The following is a 12244-nucleotide window of genomic DNA, read 5'->3' on the forward strand; positions in this document are numbered from 1 at the left end:
CTGGGCCCAGCCAGGCTCTCTACTGCCCGGGATGCAGGTCAGATGACTGCTGCTGCAGGAGGCATCTGTATGTAATAGACGCCACCTGCCGCATTACCATACAGAACGATCATGCCGTTTCCAAGGAAAAGGCAGCGGTGACAGCACCTCCAACCGCACCTGTATTTGGCCCGCCGTGGAGATTTTTATTATTTCACTTTGGGAATTTAAACATTCATTTAGTGTTTGGGTAGATTGGCGCTCTTGTTGGTATATACGGATTATCTATATGTATTTCTTATGTATTGTCTTTTATTGATATTGCAAACAAACAATTAGCTGACTGCGACAGAAGTTCTCTTGTGCTATCGGTAATATTAGTAATTGCAAATCCCAGTTCAGTTCTTCTATTATGGGGATATTGTTGTTTTCACCACAATAAACTGTAATAGGGCTATGACGATCTTTTGTAATTAATTCCACAGTCAGCACATATAATTAGGATGTATTATGTCATTTTCGTTTGTTACCACAATACATACACATCATCTTCACATTTTATATCAGCCATTCTTTGTTACTCAGGCTGTTGATTGTCGTTTGTTGGTAAATAAGTTTCTGAATGCCGTTTATAAATTGCAGTATGTTGGTAATTTCAATTTTATTACTTGTGGTTATATATAGAAGCTCTCTCTATATAACATAATCAGCTTTTTATAAATTAGGCTGTTTTATTATGTTTTCATATGTTACTTAGTTGATATACAGTGTGAGAAAATCATTAGACTTCCCTAGTTGTGGTTGTGTTATTCTGTGATGCGGATTCTTGCCTGGATAGCGCTGTAGTGTAATGATGACGCTGTCAATCAGCCAACGTTAATATTTGATTAGGCTGCTACAGGCAGCAGTATCATGGTAAACAGTCAGGATGTCACTTTCCTTCTTTTCAAGCAGGGTTCTGATATTCAGTTGTTCATGGTGGAATCCTCTCTGCTCTTATTACTATAAATGTACAGTAGCTGACGTGATTTACTGTAGCAATCTCATACAGTAGTAATTGTCAGCTAGAGAGCTTTATATGCAAAGTAACTACTGTGTATTATTAATAGCTCATTAATTAATACTGCACATAAGGGAGGGGGGGGGGGGTTATGTACAAAGCCTTGAAGAGTGATAAAGTGGAAGGAGATAAAGTACCAGCCAATCAGCTCCTTTATGTCATGTTACAGGCCGTGTTTAAAAAATGACAGAAGCTGGTTGGTTGGTACTTTATCACTGTCCACTTTATCTCTTCCAAGGCTTAGTTCTTAGACCTTGTCTTTCTCCAAGGCTTGATATATCTACCCTTAAATTGTTTCATTTAATTGAAACACAGATGATGACTTAATATACTGTACAGTACAGTCAGTGATTCCATGTGCACCACTATTGAGAACTCGCTGTGTCTCTGAGTTTGCATTGATTGGGGTGCACTTAGAGATTGTGGGGCCTACCATCACCTGAAAATAGCCACACCTCCACCGCTGCTGCACAAAGGTGAGTGACATCAGGAAAACTCTTTCCTAGCCAGCAGCCCCTCTGTCCTCACGTCCATGTGACAACTGCAGAAGGAGCGGTCAGTGACCACTCCGATTCCTCCAACAATCTGTGAGCTCACCAAACAGGACAGAGAACAGTAGCTGGGGGCAATAGCAGAGCCGGCCCTAGGCATAGGCAAACTAGGCAAATGCCTAGGGCATTTGGTATGCATAGGGGCACCATCAGCTTCTGCTGATTAAAATGATATGCGGCATGCCTATGTTCTGTGGGGTAGTCTTCAGTATGCCGGCGCCGGAATCCCGACAGCCAGCATACCGACAGCCGGCATACAGACACTTATTCTCCCTCGTGGGGGTCCACGACTCTCCTGGAGGGAAAATAAAATAGCGTGGCACGCGTAGCCCTGCTGTCGGTATGCCGGCGGTCGGGCTCCCGGCGCCGGTATGCTGGTCGCCGGGAGCCCGACCGCCGGCATACCATACTACACCCGTTCTGTGTGTAGCATTTCGTATGCAGATACAGCCACAGTCGCACACAGTATATAGGCATGCTGCATATCATTTTTTGAATCTCAGCGCGCTAGAGTATCAGAAATTTTTTTCACGGCACCTCTAGGCCAAAAGTTTCTTATTGATATATTTAGAAAGCAATATTAAATTAAGTCAATTGTGTTTATATGTCAATCTTAGGTTCAATTGTGTATTAGAGACAAGATTTGCTTTTGTTTCTCCACATACAGTATGTTATGATTGGCAGCCACCAGCACTAGTTTTGCCTGTTACATTGACCATAATTAATTTGAATTGGTGCTAAACCACCAACCCGAGGCACCCCTGTAAGTGTCCCGAAGCACTCCAGGGTGCCACGGCATCCAGTTTGAGAACCACTGGTGTAAGGGACACTGTGTGTGTCATTATGTGTATACGTGTATTAATAATGTGCTGCATATGTGTAAGGGACATTATGTGTATAAGAGCATTAATAACGTGTGCCATGTGTAAGGGCCACTACTGTGTGGTATTGTGTGTATAAATGCATTACCAATGTGTGGCATTATGTGTATAAGGTGCTCTACTGTGAGGCGTAACATATAGAAAGATCACTACTGTGCGGTCTAATGTGAATAAGGAGCAATTCAGTGTGATGTAGTCTGAATAAGGGGCACTTCTGTGAGGAGAAACATTTATAAGGTAAAGTGGTACTACTGTGTGATACAACATGAATAAGGGACAATATCACATGATATAGTGTGAATAAAGTTGCAGTACTGTGTGGCGTAATTTGAATTGGAGTTACTATTGCATGACCATGCCCCTTGCCAGCAAAAACATCAATTTTTTGGGCTGTGCACCAAATGTGCACGCTGTTCCTATTTAAGATACAGGGTAGGAATGCCAAAATAAGGACTGCTATGGGTGAGGGGTGATGGTGCTGGGAAAGGGGTGCATGGTCAGAGGCGGAACTAGCGGTGGTGCTGGGGGGCACTAGCCAAAATATTGTCTACGGCATCAAATTGGCCATGTCCAGCTCTGGGCAAAAGGCAATAACTTTATGTACATTGGGCCATCTGAAAGAAGTTTGAGGGGTGGTGTATCAAGCCTCCAAAGGAGTGAAGTATTGTAGAAGTCGCCCATAGCAACCAACCAGCTTCTAACTAACATTTATCAAGTTTATGCTATAACATTACAGAGAAAAGCTGAGGATTACTATGGGCAACTGCCCCCCTCCCCCCCCCCCCCCCCCCCCCCCCCCTTTAGGAGGCTTGATACATCTTTCTTATTTTCCCCTATTTATTTATTTTTTTAAAGGGAGGGGCTATATCCTATTTTTTTCTTGAGAGAACGTGGGGTTATTACTCTTTAAGCAACACTTATTTGTTGTTAAGGTGGGTTCGATATGTGTGACCGGTGGACGGGATGCCGGCAGTCACAATATCTTGAAAGGAGTGAGGTAAATAAGCTCTTCCGTCCTACCAAACGCTAACCCTCCCCGCAGCCTAGCCCTAACTTCCCCCTTAGTGCCTAACCCTAATCCTAACCACCATCCCCCGGGTGACGCCTAAACATAACCTTATGGTTGGGATTCCTGGGTCAGCATTTTGACGGGTGTCAGGATTCCGGTGCCAGGATTCTGACTGCCGGTATATTAAAACACATCTCGTTAAGGTTTCTTCTGTTACAACCATTCGAGACTACACGATACACACACACACACAAAAAAAAAAACTCTTCTGATGTTTAAACATTAAGGAGCCTTGTTTCTAGAAAATACCTATCACAGGATGATAAATCTGCCCCATACCAGGGTAGTTGATATTTACTTTTAGATGTCACTATTAATAGTTCACCCGTGTTCCACACACAGAGAAGGCAGCCATTATGAGCATCACTGAGGTAGCTGTACCTCTGTTGTATCCCCAGCTCAGAGCACAAAATGGCTGCCTCCGTCATGTGTATAGAGGGCTTTAATACTAAACAGTGAAAATAATTAGTGTTACCTGTGTCCCCAGGCTTGAACATGTACTTATTCATCTGAATAAATGTTACGTTGACGTTTGGGGCCACCACCACAGCCCTTCGCTCTGTGTAATTGAAATCCCCACCAATTGCTTTGATAGTAATAAATACTGGAACAGCCGCTGACACCGAAGGTACCTGCATAGAGAAATGAGAAAATAAAAATGGAGTCAGGTATGGGAGTAAAATCATTGCATGTTGTTTTACATATAAAGCATATGATTTAGAGAATATAAAGATTTGCAGCAAGATCAAGATCTCTGGGATCAATCTCATCATGGCCCTTCCCCACAGAGCATGTGCCTTATGTCCAAGTTAGAAACATGTGGGGGAGGGGCGCCAATTCTCTCCCTGGCACAGGGCACCCAAAAAGTCTAGTTACGTCTCTGAGTGTTAGATTACCAGAAGATACAAGCAAAAAACTGTAATTGGTGCATTGGAACTAACCGGGAAGTCATAGCATTTGAAGGTGAAGGCTACGGGGATCTCCTCATTGATGATGGTGTAATTTTCGCCATTAACCTCAAGGAAGGCATCAACATTGATGGGTGTGGTTTGGTGCCTGACATCCAAACATCCTCTACCTGTCTGCTCACTCTGCAGCCGGCAAGGGATGTAAAATGCAAATTGCCTGTAAAGAGATAACACATACATATAGATGTAGGTTACAGTGAGCGACAGTGATAAGTGCAGTAGCAGTGGGACTGTCAGTCACTTCTAACACTGCAGGAAGGGTCTCACTTGATTTTACACATAGGGGGTCATTCCGAGTTGATCGTAGCTGTGCTAAATTTAGCACTGCTACGATCATCTTTCCAGACATGCAGGGGGGACGCCCAACACAGGGCTAGTCCGCCCCGCATGTCTGTCCGCCCTCCCACTCCCAACAAGTACAAAAGCCTCGCACTTGCGTGAAGAGTAACTCCCGCCCAGCGCAGATCCTGCGGCTGGCCGGGAGTTACTTGTCGTTGCCCAGGGTCACAGCGGCTGCGTGTGACGTCACGCAGCCGCTGTGGCCCGCCCCCCCCGCATGGTCTGGCCATGCCTGCGTTGGCCGAACCGCGCCCCGAAAATGGCAGCCAGATGCCGCCACGCCGCCCCCTCCCACCCAGCAACTGCCTCTGCCTGTCAGTCAGGCAGAGGCGATCGCTAGGTAACGACGGCCTTGGGCCATCTGGCATGCGCCGGAGCATGTGCAGTTCCGACCCGATCGCTGCAAACAACTGCAGCGTGCGATCGGGTCAGAATGACCCACATAGTTCAATAGGTCCTTCTATCAAACAACATTTGATTTCATTTTGCGTATATTTGCGTATTCCTGAGTCACACGTAAAGTGGACGCAGTAGCCGGTAACTGCGTTAGCCTGATTTAGTACTTTATGCTAATGTGAGTATCCGTCCACCTAATACAGGCCCGGCCAACCTGTGGCTCTCCAGATGTTGTGAAACTTCATGTCCCAGCATGCTCTGCCACAGTTTTAGCATCCCCTAATAGCTAATCTGTGGCAGAGCATGCTGGGACTTGTAGTTTCACAACAGCTGGAGAGCCACAGGTTGGTCAGGCCTAAACTAATAAATTATGCATATGCAAGTGGAAACCCCGTGCTGCCCATTCATATTACACCAGCTGTAATCTTACCATCTGCACTTACTACAGCCCCATGCTACACAGGTGCCAGAGATCCCTTCCCTGATTGCACATTGAGAGACAGATCCAGCCAAGTTGTGTCTAACTCAGAATAGGATGGATATATGCCAAGGGCCAGGTGTAATGAAGTATAAGTTGGCTGAACGTGCGGGTTCCTCTCCGAACTTGGACGTTTTGCCTTGTAAATGATTGGCACTTTAAAAAAAAAACGTCCAAGTTCATTACATCTGGCCCCAAATGTGTAAAATTTGCATTAAAAACTCGTCATTTGCGTCCATTAAGGGAGATCCATCTTGCCGCATAGATAGATAGATATCTTTTTTTTTTTTTTATTATGTTACACTTTACTTTATACATTCCATAAGCTCCTACAGATTACTCTCTGGAGGCAGCCAGTGGAACCCGATACTTAATTCAAGTTGTGTAAGAAAAACTACAAATATACAAATTAAATACACTCTGTACAGTAAAGGAACCACATTATGAAACCCTCATCTGTACACAGGAATACTGTACGCACACACCTAGAAAGACTAAGACACAAATAAAACACACCTATAAAAAAGGTTCCAAACAAAGATCCGACATAGCATATAATTAGTGCATTGTAAACACAAGCATTAAAGCATTGTGCCACATTAAATGCCTGTAAAAACGTATAATGAGATACAATGATACGAGACTAAGGGCCTAATTCAGACCTGATCGCAAAATCTCTCTAATGGGCAAAACCATGTGCACTGCAGGGGGTGGGCAGATGTAACATGTGCAGAGAGATTTATTGTCAGGGTGGGCAGGACAATACTAAGTGTTGCTGTACCGTAAATTCCCAATGATGTGCGCATCAATGCCCATTGATGAAAACTGATTTGCATCCTATCAATGTATTAGGAAACTGTGACATTACCTCAATCAATTGTCCCAAAGCCCATATTACAGTTTACTGTCCAGTGATGTGCAGTCAATGGCTGGTGAGGCAGTGGCTAATATAAGAGCCAGATTTTACACACAATATATGAGCCAAAGGGTTCATGTGGGCATTATACACAGGTGCAGCAGTATATACACGTGAGAATTATAAACAGGTGCAGCAGTATATACACGTGAGAATTATAAACAGGTGCAGCAGTATATACACATGTGAGCATTATACACAGGTGCAGCAGTATATACACATGTGAGCATTATACACAGGTGCAGCAGTATATACACATGTGAGCATTATACACAGGTGCAGCAGTATATACACATGTGGGCATTATACACAGGTGCAGCAGTATATACACATGTGGGCATTATATACACAAGTGGGCATTATACACAGGTACAGCAGTATATACACATGTAGGCATTATACACAGGTGCAGCAGTATATACACATGTGGGCATTATACACAGGTGCAGCAGTATATACACATGTGGGCATTATACACAGGTGCAGCAGTATATACACATGTGGGCATTATACACAGGTGCAGCAGTATATACACATGTGAGCATTATACACAGGTGCAGCAGTATATACACATGTGGGCATTATACACAGGTGCAGCAGTATATACACATGTGGGCATTATATACACAAGTGGGCATTATACACAGGTACAGCAGTATATACACATGTAGGCATTATACACAGGTGCAGCAGTATATACACATGTGGGCATTATACACAGGTGCAGCAGTATATACACATGTGGGCATTATACACAGGTGCAGCAGTATATACACATGTGGGCATTATACACAGGTGCAGCAGTATATACACATGTGAGCATTATACACAGGTGCAGCAGTATATACACATGTGGGCATTATACACAGGTGCAGCAGTATATACACATGTGGGCATTATACACAGGTACAGCAGTATATACACATGTAGGCATTATACACAGGTGCAGCAGTATATACACATGTGGGCATTATACACAGGTGCAGCAGTATATACACATGTGGGCATTATACACAGGTGCAGCAGTATATACATGGGATTTTGGATCATAGATGTGCGTCAGTGTAGGCAGGGGAAGCACTGCCTCACCTGTCATAACCCTAGTAGACTCCAGAGTTTTGACTATAGAAACAATTACAATAATACAAAGTAGATATTTATAATATAAATTCAAAGAAGATATTTATAATAATTTCTTGGTATTTTTCATATCATTTTTATAGCTAAAATTATGGAGTATACTGGAGTATGACAAGTGAGGCTCTGCCTCACCTGCATCACCTGACCGCACATCTGTTACTGCCCCCTAGTGAATGGACAGGGTGCGTTCTGTTGAATATGGAGTAAACCCGCAAAACCGCCATCCCTGCTCTACACTGTCTATTGTAAAGAATCTTATTATATGTCTCTAGTGAAATTACCTATTCATCTTTATGGCTGGGTCCAAATTTGGCGATTGAATTCTATGCTGATAATTCAAAGGAGCCTTTGTGACTGCAGTACAAATTCCATTCAATTGCAGAACATGAGAATTTATCTAATCTTTCATGTCTAGAATATAAAGAAGCATTTTATTTTCTAAAATAAGAAAATAATGAAGACTGTGCTTGGTGAGGGGCCAGGTATGTGATAAGTGTCTCCCTGACAATAGCCCCATCAGATATATCACACATTCCATCTTGTTTACTGGAATGAGTCTTTCATCAGTCACAGTCCCCATCAGTCCACACTACACAAATCTAAGCAGTGACTGGAATTATAAGGGCACAACATCAAAGAATGAAATGACCATGGTTACCTATGTCTAGAGAACGGGTTTGTGTGATAACAGTGCCGCTCAGTTCACGTGGTGTTCCCACTTCTGCCCAGGAACGTAGTATTACATCCACAAACAAGCAGAGAAGTTACCAGTCGCACAATAAAACCCTAAATGGCCCAGACCGATAGAGACATTCTTACAGCCCTTCAGGGGCCCTGCCCCTTTAGTAGCTCCATCCACATCATCTTCCACAATTCCTAAACCTATTTTCCTACAAAAATAGTACTGTAGTTCAGGATAGTTTAATGGTCTTTTTATGGTACAGAAGTGGGAGGAGTCAGAAACAGAAAGGGGACGAGTCCATGTCAAACCATTAAAATAAATTCTAGGGGGTAAATTTACTAAGGTGGGAGATTTTTAGAACTGGTGATGTTGCCCATGGCAACCAATCAGATTCTACATACCATTTATTTGGCTGCTTCTAGCGGATAATAAATATAATCTGATTGGTTGCCATGGGCAACATCACCAGTTCTAAAAATCTCCCACCTTAGTAAATTTACCCCTAGGTCTGTCCAACAATTCCTGAAAGCATCATAAAGTTTATCAGAGGTGGGAACCCAAACATCCATCTCCAGGGGCAACGGCAAAACACATGACCAGTGAAATAACGTAGCTGTCCGCAAAATCATTGAAAGAAACGAAATATAATTTTCCTGTCATGACTACAAAGACAGTGATTATCGCTGTACATGGATGTAAAACCCCTATTGAGTAAGTTGCAATGGAAGCAGTCCTCTGAAACGTAACTGCAGTTCCTTCCAGTCTCTTGCTGGCAGATTATTGGATCAGGTCTTGGAGACCATATACCACAAGTAGGATTATCATCTGGCTCCAATGACCCCAAACTGTCTCAGGCTTGCGTCTGCAATCAGGAGCGGTAATAATAACCTGTGTATCCTGCTTGTCCTAGGGGGTAATTCAGACCTCATCGCCAGGGTGCGTTTTTTTGCATCCCTGCGATCAGGTAGGTACAGGGGGAGGGAGAATTTGCTGCGCAGGTGTGCGATCGCATGTGCAGGAAAGCTGTACAAACAGGAGTTTGTGCAGTCTCTACACAGCCTGGGGCTTACTCTTCCAGTGCGATAATCAGGGCCGGAGCTGGCATCAGAAGCATTCCCTCCAGTCCAGTCCAGCCTGTCCAGTCCAGTCCCTCCAGTCCAAACGCCTGGTCCCTCCCGCGTTTTTCCGGACACTCCTCTAAAACGGTCAGTTGCCACCCACAAATGACTTCTTCCGGTTAGTCACCTTGCGATCACCAGTGCGATCCCTTTTTTTGCCCCATGCCATCACTGCCTGGCGCTGAAGCCCGTTGCGCCTGTGCATTGTGGTGCATACGCATGCGCAGTTCAGACCTGATCGCCCGCTGTGCAAAAACACACAGCAGAGGTCAGGTCTGAACCAGCCCCCTAGTCACTTGTGCTTGCTGCAAGGAAGTGAAGACTGTTTTCCATTGCCCCCACCATGAGCACGGGCACAAGCTACCACAAGAGCTGATACACACCATATGCAATTACATTTGTAATGTACAGTAGGGTTTCTTAACATCAAACAGTAACTGCCCTTCTGGCAGGGGTAAAAAAATAAAATAAAAGTATATGAAAATAAATAAAACATTGCTTTGGATAAACACAAAGTGCTCTTGCTAATCCTGTAATTACCAGATTGCCTCCTATTGACACTCTCCTGAGCCTCTAGACTAGACATTTGGTCCCGGCATCGTTCAGGAGACTTGTAGCAGATTAATAACAGTGTAGCTGTGTGAGATTATATACATGTACTGTATTAGATAGAGAATATATATATATATATATATATATATATATATATATATATATATATATATATATATATATATATATATATATATATATATAAATTTTTTTTGAGTTTTGTGTTTTGGTTTTCGGTCCGCAGCCGTGTTTTGGATTCGGATGCGTTTTGGCAAATCCTCCCTGAAAATCTTTTCTCGTATTCGGGTGTGTTTTGGATTTTCAAAAAAACCCTAAAAAAAACCCAGCTTAAATCATAGAATGTGGGGGTCATTTTGATCCCATAGTATTATTAACCTCAATAACCATAATTTCCACTCATTACTAGTGATGGTAATTCAAGACAAAGACTTATAGTATCCCCTAGTAAGAAAATACTGACCCCCGGGGCATATACAGTTACAGTACCCCGCTAAATAACTGCATGTATACTGTACATGCCTCACCAATATCCTGCATTGTGGGTGGATATGTACAGAGAATCACATCAGTTACACTACCCACATAACATTGTAGAAATGGAAGTTTGCAGTAATGTTGTGTGAACTTTGTACTTCAGGGGTATTCAGCAGTCCAGCTGTTAAAGAACTACACATCCCAGCATGCCCTTCCAGAGTTTTAGCATGCCCTAACAGCAAAACTGTGGCAGGGCACGCTGGGATGTGTAGTTCTACATTAAACAACACAGCAGGGCAACAGAAACATTTCAGAGCCCCCAGAGAAGATGTACGCAGGCTGCTGTACAGTTATTCCTGCAGTGCACGGAATTAATGACCTGCATTGTAGTGAATGTCATCTGCCCCAAATTCACCATTAGACTGTAAGCTTTTGGGCAATTTGCTGTTACCTCATTATGCAAGGAACACAGTGCACAGGAATGGCAATACTACTGTTCCCATCTGGATGTGATGAGCAGAACATGGCATAGCAGTGCAGCATACTCTATAAGACATGGGCAGCCTAGTCTATGCAGCCATGGAGTTACATGTCACAGGCCAGCATGCTAGGAGTTGTAGTTAAACAAAAGCTGGACGGCCACAGGCTGCTGTGTATGGATCACCGGTTACCAGACTCAGATCTCACTTACGGCTCGGATACAGCTCCAGCGATGAGGCACAGGAGGGACAAGTTCAGAAGCAGCATCCTCAGGTCCATGTCAGCAGGTAGACCCAGCTCTCACCTCCTGCATCTCATTGTGCTGGTTATATGCACCTGAGAGAGGGGAGGGAACTTCCTTGTTAGTCAGAGTGCCAAAGCCAAAATTCCTGCTCTGCATGCAAAGTATTGTGTCCAGGACATCGCTTCCCTGTAATTATCATCAGGAAGAGCACACCAACACACAAGGGCAATTGTAAATAGATACATGATGAAAGAATATCATTAGGAAGCAGAAGATTAGCAAAGTATTACTGTACATTTATAGTTTATATAGGGGGTTTACACCTAGTAGCAGTGGGTAACAAAGCCACACTACACCAGAGAAAGTGGAACTGAGGTGAAAAGAAATAAAACACTTGTTCAGGGGCTTATTCAGATGAGCACTTTCTCATAGCGACCTGCAAATTGCTCATGATCATTCATTCCTGTGCCTACACATCTCTGCTATTCACACGAGCTGCAGAATTAACGACACTTACGCTTCACAGCCAAAAGTATGGGGTCACCCCTTCTAATGAGTTTGTTTGGCCTTTGCAGACAGATAGACTAACTGCTAACAATCACTGAATCATGTAATCACCACAGCAGTGGATGGGTTGTACTGTAGAGCTCATTGACTTTCACCTGGCACTGTCATAGGATGCCAACTTTACAACAAGTCCACTGTACGTGCAGCTATTGTGCAGCGGACACATCTGGGAGCGACAGTAGCCCAGCTGTGCAGCGCTAGGCCACACAAGTTCACTGACCGTGGTCAATATTGCAGATAAATGTGCAGCACACAAAAATCATCTGCTCAGCTGCAATACTCACTAACGGGTTCCAAATAGCCTCTGGAAGCAATGGCAGCACAAGAAC

General features: G+C 43.7%; 1 protein-coding gene across 1 annotated transcript in view; it reads right to left on the reverse strand.

Annotated features, from left to right (window-relative positions):
- The window catches only part of LOC135057427 (ovostatin-like), a 14959-nt gene extending 3540 nt beyond the window's left edge, over nucleotides 1-11419 (reverse strand). Inside the window, exons 1-3 of the mRNA XM_063963320.1 lie at nucleotides 11316-11419; nucleotides 4482-4665; nucleotides 4016-4172 (exon numbers count right to left, since the gene is read on the reverse strand). Of these exons, the coding sequence (XP_063819390.1) occupies nucleotides 4016-4172; nucleotides 4482-4665; nucleotides 11316-11383 (409 nt within the window). The 5' untranslated portion in view covers nucleotides 11384-11419. The remainder of the gene's footprint in view (nucleotides 1-4015; nucleotides 4173-4481; nucleotides 4666-11315) is intronic.
- Nucleotides 11420-12244: the final 825 nt, after the last annotated feature.

Source organism: Pseudophryne corroboree, chromosome 3 (assembly GCF_028390025.1).
Source record: "Pseudophryne corroboree isolate aPseCor3 chromosome 3, aPseCor3.hap2, whole genome shotgun sequence".
NCBI lineage: Eukaryota > Metazoa > Chordata > Amphibia > Anura > Myobatrachidae > Pseudophryne > Pseudophryne corroboree.